Source organism: Phyllobates terribilis, unplaced genomic scaffold (genome assembly GCF_046119375.1).
Source record: "Phyllobates terribilis strain yellow unplaced genomic scaffold, ASM4611937v1 Scaffold_3__8_contigs__length_932513732, whole genome shotgun sequence".
Classification (NCBI taxonomy): domain Eukaryota; kingdom Metazoa; phylum Chordata; class Amphibia; order Anura; family Dendrobatidae; genus Phyllobates; species Phyllobates terribilis.
In genome coordinates, this window is record NW_027362763.1 from 141268629 (window position 1) to 141283883 (window position 15255).

The following is a 15255-nucleotide window of genomic DNA, read 5'->3' on the forward strand; positions in this document are numbered from 1 at the left end:
GAAGTCCCCCATTACAATCACCTCATTATGTTTTGCTACTTTGTCTATTTGTCCTAATAGCAGTTTCTCATTCTCCTCTGTTATATTGGGTGGCTTATAGCAGACCCCCAGTAATATTTTATTATTATTTTTTGCCCCCTCTATCTCTACCCACATGGACTCGACCCCCTCTTCTCCCTCTCCTATATCTTCCCTTAGTCTGGGCTTTAGACGTGACTTTACATATAAGCAGACTCCTCCGCCCTTCCCCTGTTTCCGGTCCCTTCTAAATAAACTATAATCTGTTAAATTTACCGCCCAGTCGTAGCTATCATCTAGCCAAGTCTCTGTTATACCTACGATGTCATACCTCTCCTCCGATATAAGCGCCCGCAGCTCATCCGCCTTATTGCTCAGGCTTCTTTTACTCCGATAACAGCTTTACACTCACTTGGCATTATCTCTCAAGCAGGAAAGGTTTCCAGTGAACAAGTGTGTTTTGCAGAGGCAGTAGTGGTACACAGGAACAATACAGTGCTGAGCCCTATTCTACAACGGTTCTAGCCCAGAATATGGCAAGGATCACTCGCTAAGTAAAGAGAAACAACAGTCCATTTCTTTTAAGCCACGAAGGACAGTCAATCCAGAAAATTGCTAGAACCTTGAAGGTATCAAGTATGGGGGAATAACTTGAGGGTCCACTACTGTGAACCCCGCTGATTCCACATCAGTGCACATGCTGGACCTCAGCCCGCCCCATTCATTCTTTATAGGACTGCCTAAATATCTGTCGACTTTCTCTGGAAGTCCCATAGACAATGAATCGGAAGGACGGGCATGCACACCTGTGCTACATTTGAGATGGGCATCTACCATGTTCTCTGGGGGAAAACTCTTTTACAAAAGCAGCAGTGCATGTGCAGGGAGGTTCAGATATAGAAGGATTCATTCATTCTGTCAGTATTAGCTCTGGGTACACATTACACCATAGTTTTCCCACTGACTCCCTCACGTGTACATACTGACGTAGAACTCTAATGGGGTTTCAAGTCTTCTTCGGTTTGCGTCTCACCTCAATAAATCAGAAAGTGTGATTGATGCTTGAACCCACAGTAAGGAGAGGTAGCAGAACGCCAGGGTCATCGGCATGCTTAATTTCCTCTCCCAGGTTTTCTTCTTCATGTGTACACTTGCATCTACGGACCCCGACTGGACAGAGGTTGCAGTCTCAGCATCTGGAAACCAATTTAAAAGAATAAAAACAAGTCCGAACAAGCATAAATGATAGGATTAGATTCATGGCTATGTGGACTGTATCACACATGATAGGATTAGATACACGGCTGAGCAGACTATCATGTGTGATACAGTCTGTGTATTTAACCCTGTTGTGTGTGATACAGTGAGCAGCGCAGTGCCAATTAACAGAATTAGCGCTGCCGTCCGTCCTCGGTTGATACTGTCCACATCTCGTCGCTGTCACCAACAACATGGAGCTGCGCTGTGATTTCAAACTTCATCCTCCCTTTCCTTTCATTAACGCCCACAAGGGCGAAGTGACATCACACACGTGATCAGATCCCGCCCACTTTTACTGCAGTCGTAATCCAAGCTAGCAGTACACTAGGTTTTCATGGCAAATTTCAGCAGCTGCTCCCATAGTGTATAAAAGTTGACCATATCAGAACTTTAATTATTTTTCAAATTTTAGACCATTAAAAAAATGTAAAAACATTAATACGTTGCATTATTGCAGTTCTTGAAAAAATAAATATTTTTTGATGACATTCCCTGTAAGCAAAAATGGATTTTAGCTGAGTATTTTTTTTAAAGAGTACATTATAACTTCATGAGGAAGGTGGAAAGTGGCTGATAAGTGTATAAAGGAGCAGAATTACAACCTTTCCCATATTCGTCTGTATGACTGATTTATGCAAACTTTGTTGTAAGTACAGTTCGTAGCTAAGAATTCAGCAAACCAGCTTGTAAGAACCAGAAAATGTACCTGAAACCTCTGAAGGATTGCCTGAAGAAGGCAGTGCGATGCAGCTTGCAGAACGTTTATCAAGATCAGATTCACATGTGGCAGATGAGTCACAAACATCGAACTCAATGTCCTCATTTTGGGATTCCGTGCTGCTCTCAGTAGCCTATGATTAAAAAATATTTGTATTAGGTGGACACAATGACACAAATACATATTTCAACCGCTATATATATTATATATATATATATATATATATATATATATATATATATAACATATATATGTGTGTATAAGTAACATAGTAACATAGTTTTTAAGGTTGAAGGAAGACTAAGTCCATCTAGTTCAACCCATAGCCTAACATGTTGATCCAGAGGAAGGCAAAAAAAAACCATGTGGCAAACACTAAGCTCCACATTGGGGAAAAAAAATTCCTTCCAGACTCCATACAACAATCAGACTAGTTCTCTGGATCAACACCCTATCAAGGAATCTAGTATATATAACCTGTAATATTACACTTTTCAAGAAAGGCATCCAGGCCCTTCTTAAATTTTAACAGTGAATCACTCATTACAACATCATGCGGCAGAGAGTTCCATAGTCTCGCTGCTCTTACAGTAAAGATTCCCGTCTGTGATTATGATTAAACCTTCTTTCCTCCAGACGTAGAAGATGCCCCCTTGTCCCAGTCTCAGGCCTCAGAGTAAAAAGATCAGTAGAAAGGTCTTTGTACTGTCCCCTCATATACTTGTACATAGTAATAAGATCACCCCTAAGCCTTCTTTTTTCCACAGTAAATAACCCCAAGTATAATAACCTGTCTTGGTATTGCAGACCCCCCAGTCCTCTAATAACCTTGGTCGCTCTTATCTGCACCCTCTCTAGTTCAGCTATGTCTTTCTTATACACCGGAGACCAGAACTGTACACAGTATTCTAAGTGTGGTCGCACTAATGACTTGTATACAGGTAAAATTATGTTCTCCTCATGAGCATCTATGCCTCTTTTAATGCATCCCATTATTTTATTTGCCTTTGCAGCAGCTGCCTGACACTGGCCACTAAATGTGAGCTTGTCGTCCACCAATACACCCAGGTCTTTTTCAGTTACAGTTTTGCCCTGTGTTTTACAATTAAGCATATAATTATACATTTTATTTCCTCTGCCCAAGTGCATTACCTTACATTTATCCCCATTAAAGCTCATTTGCCATTTACCAGCCCAAGCTTCTAGTTTTAATAGATCCTCCTGTAATATAAAATTGTCCTCCTCTGTATGGATTACCCTGCAGAGTTTAGTGTCATCTGTAAATATTGAAATATTACTCTGTATGCCCCCTACAAGGTCATTAATAAATATGTTAAAAAGAAGGGGGCCCAATACTGACCCCTGTGGTATCCCACTGTTAACGGAGACCCAGTCTGAGTGTGTTCCATTAATAACCACCCTTTGTTTCCTATCACTGAGCCAATTCTTAACCCACATACATATATTTTCCCCTATCCCCATTGTTCTCATTTTATGCATCAACCTTTTGTGTGGAACCGTATCAAAAGCTTTTGAAAAGTCCATATACACAACATCCACTGCATTTCCTTGGTCCAGTCCGGAACTTGCCTCCTCATAAAAACTGATCAGATTAGTTTGACAGGAACGGTCCCTCGTAAACCCATGTTGATATTGGGTCATGAGGCTATTCTTCTTCAGATACTCTAGTATAGCATCTCTTAGGAAACCCTCCAGGATTTTACCCACAGTAGAGGTTAAGCTTACCGGCCTATAATTTCCAAGTTCGGTTTTTGTCCCCTTTTTGAATATTGGCACCACATTTGCTATACGCCAGTCCTGTGGTACAGACCCTGTTATTATGGAATCTTTAAAGATTAAAAATAATGGTCTATCTATGACTTTACTTAATTCCTGCAGTACTCGCGGGTGTATCCCATCCGGGCTCGGAGATTTGTCAACTTTAGTGATTTTTAGACGCCTCCGTACTTCCTGCTGGGTTAAGCAAGTGACATTTAATGGAGAATTTTTGTCATCACTGATCATGTTTTCTGTCATGCGATTTTCTTGTGTAAATACGGTTGAAAAAAAAAAAAAAACATTTAGCATATTGACTTTTTCCTCATCCTCATCCACCATTTCACCCAGATTATTTTTAAGGGGGCCAACACTATTATTTTTTAGTTTTTTACTATTTATGTAGTTAAAGAATATTTTGGGGTTATTTTTACTTTCTCTGGCAATGAGTCTCTCTGTCTCAATCTTTGCTGCCTTGATTTGGTTTTTACAGAATTTATTTAATTTTCTATATTTATTTAATGCCTCATCACTACCTACTTGCTTTAGTTCTCTAAATGCTTTCTTTTTGTCACTTATTGCGCCCCTTACAGCTCTATTTAGCCATAGTGGTTTCCTCCTATTCCTAGCATGTTTATTCCCAAAGGGTATATATTGTGCACAGGTCCTATTCAGGATGCTAATAAATGTCTCCCATTTGCTTTGTGCAGCTTTATGTCTCAGGATATCATCCCAGTTTATTGAACAGGTCACCAATTTTCTAAGTAAATATATAGAACAGGTCACCAATTTTCTAAGTAAATATATTTCTAAAAGGTGCTATTGACATCAAACACTCACCAGATGTCAGTAACAACCCATCTAATCCACACAGGCAAAGAAATCACAATAGATGTCCATAAATTATGTGTAATAATGAGAAATGACACAGGGAAAAAGTATTGAACACGCTTACTGACATTTAATTAATACTTCGTACAAAAGCCTTTGCCTGTGATGAAGCTTCAGGGCGCCTCCTGTATGGAGAAACTAGTTGCATACATTGCTCAGGTGTGATTGTGTCCCATTCTTCCACACAAACAGTATTCCATTTCTGAAGGTCCCGTGGGCTTCTTCTAAGAACTCTGAGCTTTAGTCCCTTCCATAAATTTTCTATTGGATTCAGGTCAGGTGATTGGCTGGGCAATTCTAGCATCTTTATTTTCTCTCTCTCTGAAACCAATTGAGAGTTTCCTTGACTGTGTGTTTGGGATCATGGTCTTGCTGAAATGTCCTCTCTCATTTCATCTTCATCATCCTGGTAGATGTAAGCAGATTTTTATCAAGAATGTCTCGGTATATTTGTCCATTCATCCTTCCTTCAATTATATGAAGTTTGTCAGTGCCGTATGCTGAAAAACAGCCCCACACCATGATGTTCCCACCTCCAAACTTCACTGTTGGTATGGTGTTTTTGGGGTGATGTGCAGTACCTTTTGGCCTCCAAACATGGTGTGATCCATGGCATCCAAAGAGTTAAATTTTGGTCTCACCTGACCAGACTATATTCTATGCTTTTTGTTCAGCATTTTAGTCTTGTGTGGTGAGCGTGCATACAGGCCATGGAGGTTGTGAGCATTACTTACAGTTTTCTTTGAAACAATTGTACCTGCTGATTCCAGGTCTTTCTGTAGCTCTCCACAGGTGGTGTTTGGCTCTTGGACAACTCTTGTAATGATCCGTTTCACTCATCTGCTGAAAATCTTGTGGGGAGCACCTGGTTGTAGCCGGTTTATGGTGAAATCATGTTCTTTCCACTTCCCAATTATGGCCTCAACAGTGCTGACTGGAATCTTCAGTAGTTTAGAAATTCTTCTGTAACCAATGCCATCAGTATGTTTTGCAACAATAAGGTTGCAAAGCTCTTGACACAGCTCACTGGTTTTACATCATGAACTGTTTCTTGTGTGGCACCTTGGTACGGAGACACCTTTTATAGGCCATCAGTAGAACCAGTTGATATTATTTTTCACTAAGTAGCAGGATTGCTTTCTAAATACTGATATATTTTAGCCAGTGTCATCACTTTCCATGGCTGTTTACACCTCTCTTTCTTCAGGTGTCCAATACTTTTCCCTGTGTCATTTCTCATTATTACACATAACCTAATTTATGGAAATCTATGGTGATTTCTTTGCCTGTGTGGATTGGATGGGTTGTTACCGACATCTGGTGAGAATTTCATGTCAATAGCACCTTTAGAATTATATTTACTTAGAAAATTGTGGTGACGTGTTCAATACTTATCTCACACACTGTATATGCACACATATCACACGTATACATATTTGTATGCGTATACACACACACACACACACACACTAATAAAATATATGTATATACATACATACATACATACATACGCATACACACACAGTACAGACCAAACGTTTGGACACACCTTCTCATTTAAAGATTTTTCTGTATTTTCATGACTATGCCAAGAGTGTGCAAAGCAGTCATCAAAGCAAAAGGTGGCTACTTTGAAGAACCTAGAATATAAGACATATTTTCAGTTGTTTCACACTTTTTTGTTAAGTATATAATTCCACATGTGTTAATTCATAGTTTTGATGCCTTCAGTGGGAATGTACAATTTTCATAGTCATGAAAATATAGAAAAATCTTTAAATGAGAAGGTGTGTCCAAACTTTTGGTCTGTACTGTATAAAATTATATATATATATATATATATATATATATATATAAATAAACACACACACACACACACACACACACACACACACACACACACACACATAAACATACACTGCAGCTAAAGATCAGCTCTCTACGTACCGACTGCACATGCGTCATCTGATTAGAGGGCCTTTTGCAGTAAGCTTGTTTGGTTATTTGAAGGTATCGTCTCCACAGATTGCACATAACATTATCCTGTGGAATACAATAATATCACATAAAGGCCTTTTGTTCTTCAAACATGTTAAAGGGAATCTGTCATCAGGATTTCACCACCCAAACTATACATATATATGCATGTAGCTCTTTCAAAGACAAGTCCGGCAATACCTTTACATGGCCAGTCTGTTCCTCCGTTACTGAGAAATCAGTGTTTTAATTGATATGCAAATGAAGCTGAAGAGCTATGGTAGATCTGAAGCCTCTGTCACTCTGGCTCTAATCCCCATCTAGCATCGCCTCTTCCTGCTTGACTGACGCTTCCTTTTCCTTAAATCACACACAGCATAGAGGCTGTCGGTCAAGCAGGAAGAGACGGCGGTGCTGGGCAGGGAATAGAGCTGGAGTGACAGAGGTTTCAGATCTACCATAGCTCTTCAGCTTCATTTGCATATCAATTCAAGTGCTGATTTCTCAGTAACGGAAGAACGGACTGATCATATAAAGGTATTGCTGGACTTCTGTTTGAAATAGCTACATGTGCATGTAAATAGTTGGGACGGGGGTAGTGAAATACTGCGGACAGATTTGGTTTAAGGACATATATACTTGTGGGACACATTTTACTTGATTATTTACATTGTGGTTAGTGTTGAGCGATACCTTCCGATATCAGGAAATATCGTATCGGATTGGATCAGGCCGATACCCAAAAAGTATCGGATATCGCCGATTCCGATACCGGAAACCAATGCAAGTCAATGGGACACAAATATCGGAATGAAAATAAACCCTTTCTTTCCTTGTAGGTTAATTCTACATGAAGTAAAACAACTAAGAATAATGTAGAATGACATGAAAAGCCGGCAATTCATCAGTGGCATTCACCGGTACCCGACAATTTACAACAGAAAGAATAGAGCTTCACACATAGATTAGGTAGATAGAACCATGTCAGTCACATATATATGAAGTACAGGGACAGTGTTGCTTACTGTACTTGTCATTTAGTGTAAAGGATTTATTTTAAAAAATATTAGTGTTTTCGTGCACCGTCTCTTTAAGAAAGCCGGCCGGCAATTCAGCATCTGTACCCGACAATTTAGAATAGAAAGAATAGAGAATCACACATAGATTAGATAGATAGAAACATGTCAGTCACATATATATGAAGTACAGTGACAGTGTTGATTACTGTACTTGTCATTTAGTGTTAAAATAAAGGATTTATTTTAAAAAAAATTGGCGTGGGGTTCCCCTTAATTTTAGTCTCTAGCGGAGGTTAAGCAGACAGCTGGGGCAGATGTTTGAAGCCTGGGAAGGGGGTAATACCCACGGAGCTTCCCAGGCAACTAATATCAGCCCCCAGCTGAATACCTAGCCTTTACTAGCTATTAAAATGGGGGAACCCCCCCAAAAAAATGACGTGGGGTCCCCCCTAATTTAATAGCTAGCAAAGGCTAGGCAGACAGCTGGGGGCTGATTTTAATAGCCCAGGAAGGGTGCCATGAATATTGGCCCCCTCCCAGGCTAGAAACACCAGCCGTCAGCCGCCCCAGAAATGGCGCATCCATAGGATGCGCCAATTCTGGCACTTAGCCTCGCTCTTCCCACTGCCCTGTAGCGGTGGCAGTGGGGTAATAGGGTTGGGGTTGATGTCAGCTTATAATGCCAGATGACATCAAGCCCAGGTTAGTAATGGAGAGGCGTCTATAAGACACCCCCATTACTAACCCCATAGTCAAAGTTAAAGAAAAACACAAACACCCAGAATAAAGTCCTTTAATTGAAATAAACACACAATTCTTTATTGTTCTAAATTAAACCATACTTACCGTCACGCCCATTCCAGCTGAAGCCAACGATCTCCTGCAATAAAAGAAAAATAATAAAGCAACATCATCCTTACCTTTCGATGGTTCCCAGGACAGCTCCAGCACTGCTACATCGAGATGACAGGCTGGACCGCAGCAGAACGCTGCCATCCAGCCTGTCATCCCGCAGACACTGAGAAGCGCAGGCATGCTTGCGCTCCTCAGTGTCTCTCTGTGACGTCATCCAGATGAGCAGAGTTCATGTCCAATGAACTCAGCTCACCTCATGCACGTCACTGACAGCGTGGGAAAATTCTCACGCTGAAGTGCTGAGTGCAGGAGAATTTTCCCACGCTGTCAGTGACGTGCATGAGGTGAGCTGAGTTCATTGGACATGACCTCGGCTCATCTTTATGCCGTCACAGCCAGACACTGCGGAGTGGAAGTATGCCTGCGCTTCTCAGTGTCTGCGGGATGACAGGCTGGATGGCAGCGTTCTGCTGCGGTCCAGCCTGTCATCTCGAGGTAGCAGAGCTGAAGCTGTCGTGGGAACCATGGAAAGGTAAGGATGATGTTGCTTTATTATTTTACTTTTATTGCAGGAGATCGTTGGCTTCAGCTGGAATGGGCGTGATGGTAAGTATGGTTTAATTTAGAACAATAAAGAATTGTGTCTTTATTTCAATTAAAGGACTTTATTCTGGGTGTTTGTGTTTTTTTAAATACTTTACTAGAAATTCATGGCGGTCATGTCTAATATTGGCGTGACCCCATGAATTTCGGGCTTAGGGCCAGCTGATAATGCCAAGCTGGCCTTAACCCCTTTATTACCCAGTGAGCCACCGCACCAGGGCCCTGAATGAGTTGGGTACAGCGCCAGAAGATGGCGCTTCTATGAACGCGCCATTTTCCGGGGTGGCTGCGGACTGCAATTTTCAGCGGGGGGGGGGGGGGGGGGGCAGAAAGCTTGAGCCTTCCTGCGCTGCAGATTCCAGCCCCCAGCTGCCTAGTTGTACCTGGCTGGACACAAAAATAGGGCGAAGCCCCACGTATTTTTTTTTTTAATTATTTCATGAAATTCATGGAATAATTAAGAAAAAAAGGGCTTCCCTATATTGTTGTTTCCGGCTAGGTACAAATAGGCAGCTGGTGGTTGGGGGCAGCCCGTTCCTGCCTGCTGTACCTGACTGGACACAAATATAGGGCGAAGCCCCACATAATTTTTTTTTAATTATTTCATGAATTTCCTGAAATAATTAAAAAAAAATTGACGTGGGGCTTTGCACTATATTTGTGTCCAGCCAGGTACAGCAGGCAGGAACGGGCTGCCCCCATCCACCAGCTGCCTATTTGTACCTGGCCGGACACAACAATATAGGGAAGCCCTTTTTTTCTTAATTATTTCATGAATTTCATGAAATAATTAAAAAAAAAAAAATGTGGAGCTTCTCCCTATTTTTGTGTCCAGCCAGGTACAACTAGGCAGCTGGGGGCTGGAATCTGCAGCGCAGGGAGGCCCAAGCTTTCTGCCCCCCCGCTGAAAATTGCAGTCCGCAGCCGCCCCGGAAAATGGCGCGTTCATAGAAGCTGGATGCTGTACCTGGCTGGCATACAAAAATATGGCGAAGCCCACGTCAAAAGTTTTGGGAAAAATTAATTAAAAAATAAATAATAATTTAGGGACTGCATCTTTATTAACTCCTCAAATGTCATTTAGTGTTAAAATAAAGGATTTATTTAAAAAAAAAATGGCGTGGGATCCCCCATAATTTTAGTCTCTAGCGGAGGTTAAGCAGACGGCTGGGGCAGATGTTTGAAGCCTGGGAAGGGGGTAAAACCCACGGAGCTTCCCAGGCTACTAATATCAGCCCCCAGCTGAATACCTAGCCTTTACTAGCTATTAAAATGGGGGACCCCCCCCAAAAAATGACGTGGGGTCCCCCCTATTTTAATAGCTAGCAAAGGCTAGGCAGACAGCTGGGGGCTGATATTAATAGCCCAGGAAGGGTGCCATGAATATTGGCCCCCTCCCAGGCTAGAAACACCAGCCGTCAGCCGCCCCAGAAATGGCGCATCCATAGGATGCGCCAATTCTGGCACTTAGCCTCGCTCTTCCACGCTGCCCTGGTGCGGTGGCAGGGGGTAATAGTGGTGGGGTTCATGTCAGCGCCAGCTGCCATGAAGCCCAGGTTAGTAATGATGGGCGTCTATAAGACACCCCCATTACTAACCTACAAAGTGTTAAAAAGAAAAAACACACTACACCCAGAAAAAAATAATTTATTTGAAATAAAACACACCATTTTATTTAATTCTTAGTTTACTAAAAATAATAGTTACCTGTCCACGTTCCTGCGCTGATCTCCCATGCACAGCTGTCACATCTGGAGATGGTGACAGCTGTGCATGGCTGCTGTAAGCTCACGCTGCCGGGAACACGTCCGCTCCCGGCAGCGGGAGCCACAGACTGAGGTCACCGGAGTGCATTCAGGCAGCGCAGCTCCGGAGACCTCCTTTACCGCACTGCTGTACCGTGGGAATTTCTCACGATACAGCAGGACCGTAAAGGAGCTAACCGGAGCAGCGCTGCCTGAACTCCGGTGAACCCTTACGGCCCCGTCATTCTAGCGGCGGCAGCGGTTCAGAGTGGTCACATTCTATGTGGCTGCTCTGAACTGGAGATCTTCGTGGGACACTCGTGGACTACTCCGGAGGGGTAAGGATAAGGTTGTGGTTTATTATTTTAGATTTTATTACAGGAGATCGATGGCTTCGGGGAATTAGGTGTCTAGGTGAGTATATGTGTAGTTTTTTATTTTTTACTTTATTTTAGGTGGTGATCGGCGGGGACAGGTAATGTATGAACTAATTTCTTTTAGGTAACCACTGGCCACCAATGACATGTATCTAACATTTATTGGGGACACAGTAGGGCAATTTAAATAGCAGGATCAGGCTGATGGGAACTACTGCTCCCATCGAGCTGATCCTGCTGGCACGAGTGGACGGGGGACAGACATAGGCCGATGGGAGTAGTAGTGTCACATCGGCCTATGTCTGCCTGCACGCGCACACCCGCACAAACATCGCACACACACCCCGCGCGCACACACACCCCCCGCGCGCACACACACCCCGCGCGCGCACACACACCCCGCGCACACACACACCCCGCACACCCCGCACACACACACACACCCCGCACACACACACACCCCGCACACACACACACCCCGCACACACACACACCCCGCACACAAACATCGCACACACACCCCGCACACACACCCGCACACACACCCGCACACACACTAATCATGACGGGTCTGATGGTCTGGGAGGTGTGGCTGACCTGTGCGGCCGTGGGAAAGTTCATGTGAGTTCATGCAATGCAGTCAAGCATGAACTCACATGAACCCTCTGAGGGCACCGCGGCTACTTCAAATGAACAGCTGATCGGCATCACCTGATACCTCAGCTGTTCATTTGAAATAACCGGCGGGAAAGCGCAGCACAGAACGGGAAAGCCGGCGGTGAAGTCTTTTCACTGCCGGCTTCCCCGCCCGGGTCCTTCGCTCCTTGGTGCTGCGCTCCCCGCCCGGTCCTAATTTACGATTGGGATGGGAGGTGGCGAGAGGAGCGGAGGATCGGGGTCGGAGGCTGCGGGGAAGCAGTATGGGGCTGTGTGATTGTTTAAAAGCCGGCGGCTTTTTACCGCGCGCCGGCTTTTAAACAATCAGGAGAATTCTCCCCCGCTGGGATGGCATTCTGATGACAGGCTGGATCGCGCTGCCATCCAACTTGTCATCCTTCACAGACACTGCAGAGCGCAGACATTATGGGAACTTCCGATTCCGGTATTCGATATTGTAAAAGTATCGGAATTCCGATACCGCGAATATCGGCCGATACCCGATATTTCAGTATCGGAATGCTCAACACTAATTGTGGTATTTTTCTTAAAAGTAAAAAAAAAATAAATAAATAAATAAGTATCCACATTTTGAACAGAACATAAATAATGTACAATAAATCATTAAGAACACCAGGCAAAGCTGAACTTTCCCAAGTAATGCTCTTAAGGTATAATATACTGATTACCCATTCTGGGGGCTGCCCTTTTTATTTTAGAAAACAGTGGGCAGCTTCGAAGTAATAATTTTACTGAACACTTATTAGCAAAATTGCTGACGTGTCCTTACAGGGGTTGTCCAGGCTTGGGGGTTCAGGTCTGCAGTCACTCAGTGTGTGCGCTGTCAGGATTCTCTGGTGTCAGGAGCAGGCGGGCATTTGCATACATACGGTCACGTGCCGACTAGATGTGCACGGGCTCGCACAATACAATTGACACGAGCAAGTCCAGACACCTCTAGTCAGAATGTCACCGAAAGTATGCAAATCGCATACTGGAGCTGGAGAATCCTGAAAGTGCACACTGTCAGGATTCACAAGTCCGCAGCTGAGCGTGCGCGGGTAGCCCAGCTGAGCGTGCGCGGGTAGCCCAGCTGAGCATATAGCAAACTTTTGTGTATTTACAGTAAAGTAAAATGGGACTGTACTGTGCATGCAGCAGGGACGTGTATATATGTATACTACAGTATTGTAAAGCTAACTCTGTGCAATACACACTTCAGAGAAGCACTAATATTAGATCTTTAAAGAGGTTGCCCCATGAACAAAGTACATTTTAATAGAATAAAATAAGTTCCACAATTTTCCTGACGAAAAGAGGAAGCAAAAGATATACAGACAGGACAGCATGGGATTGCAAATTATTCTATCCCCTGCTGTAATGTCTGTATACTCTTTTGCCTCCTCCCCCGCCCAGGAGCTGTGGTATGAGCAGACCATGTTCCTGCACGGTCAGACACAGCCATTACACAGTACACAGCAGGGGCACATTTATAAGATTATCTCAGCACAGGGACATTTTATTGATTGGCTGGTGTACTCTACATCAGCAATGCTGTTGAGCACAGTTGTCTGCAGCGGTATCATTGTGACACTAGCTCTGCAGACAAGAGAAACTGGGTGCATTGATGGACCAGGCAGGGTAAGTAGAGAGTCATTATTTTTCTTTTACTACTAAGAAAAAAAACTTATTTAAAAAAGGACAATCCCTTTAAAAGAACTTAATGCTTATATATTGAAATTATATATTCAGAAAACTTTTTAATAGCATCCGATTTATCACAAGGTGCTTAAAAAAATCCTTTTTGAATGATGAAAACTTCCAGAAAAGGGGAAAACAATGAAAGCCATGTGAATGAACCACTATCTAGCATTAACTAATACAAAGGATATTTAAAAAATGGTATATATGAAAAAAAAAAATCTTAAAATTACCTTAAGATCAGGGCCGATTCCCAAAGCTTCGAGCGCTTCAGCTTGCTTGAGCAGAATAAACTGGAAACCTTCGCAGATATACCACTCCCAGCCCCATTCTATAAGGAAGAAAGTAGGTTTGTGCAAAAACATGAAAACGTCACCAGCAATGGCTATGGATTATTATTACATCTCCCTTCATACAGAACAGAATGAGACAAGCGTTCCTTACATCCTGCATGATACATACAGCCTAAAAACTCACTGATCGACTCAAGGGATCAAGGCAGATTTACAGGGAAATAATTCTACATTGCAGATGATGGGGCCATGGCTGTATCTGGCTACAGTTACAGTATTTTTCGGACTACAGTATATCAAGAAAAACTCTTGCTAAAAAGTGTGTGTGTGTGTCTTATAGTCCAGAGGCAGCTGCCTGTGATGGAGGAGAACGCAGTCACTACATCTTTCCCGATCACAGAGAACTGCATATGTAGCACAGCTGTGTGTCTATATATCCATATGTAGCACAGCGGTGTGTCTATATATCCATATGTAGCTGTGTGTCTACATACCCATATTTAGCACAGCTGTGTGTCTACATACCCATATTTAGCACAGCTGTGTGTCTACATACCCATATTTAGCACAGCTGTGTGTCTACCTACCCATATTTAGCACAGCTGTGTGTCTACCTACCCATATTTAGCACAGCTGTGTGTCTACATACCCATATTTAGCACAGCTGTGTGTCTACATACCCATATTTAGCACAGCTGTGTGTCTACATACCCATATTTAGCACAGCTGTGTGTCTACATACCCATATTTAGCACAGCTGTGTGTCTACATACCCATATTTAGCACAGCTGTGTGTCTACATACCCATATTTAGCACAGCTGTGTGTCTACATACCCATATTTAGCACAGCTGTGTGTCTACATACCCATATTTAGCACAGCTGTGTGTCTATATATCCATATGTAGCACAGCTGTGTGTCTATATATCCATATTTAGCTGTGTGTCTCTATATCCATATTTAGCACAGCTTTGTGTCTATATATCCATATTTAGCACAGCTGTGTGTCTCTATATCCATATTTAGCACAGCTGTGTGTCTATATATCCATATGTAGCACAGCTGTGTGTCTATATATCCATATTTAGCACAGCTGTGTGTCTATATATCCATATTTAGCACAGCTGTGTGTCTATATATCCATATTTAGCACAGCTGTGTGCCTATATGAGCATATGTAGCAGAGTTGTGTGTGTATGTATATGTGCATGTGTAGCCGAGATGTGTTGTATGTATAATACACACTGCAGAGAGACACTAACAATAGATCTATTACATCCCTATTCCACCATAGTACATTAAAATTAGTGATAATGACCCCTCCACTGTACACCACCAGGGAAGTTTTAATTAATAGGAAAAAGG

The 15255-nt window shown here is 42.8% G+C and overlaps 1 protein-coding gene across 1 annotated transcript in view; it reads right to left on the reverse strand.

The window, feature by feature from the left end:
* Nucleotides 1-15255, reverse strand: part of TAF1B (TATA-box binding protein associated factor, RNA polymerase I subunit B) — a 174299-nt gene that overhangs the window by 146283 nt on the left and 12761 nt on the right. Inside the window, exons 4-7 of the mRNA XM_073674171.1 lie at nt 13831-13928; nt 6611-6706; nt 1985-2129; nt 1052-1214 (exon numbers count right to left, since the gene is read on the reverse strand). Of these exons, the coding sequence (XP_073530272.1) occupies nt 1052-1214; nt 1985-2129; nt 6611-6706; nt 13831-13928 (502 nt within the window). The remainder of the gene's footprint in view (nt 1-1051; nt 1215-1984; nt 2130-6610; nt 6707-13830; nt 13929-15255) is intronic.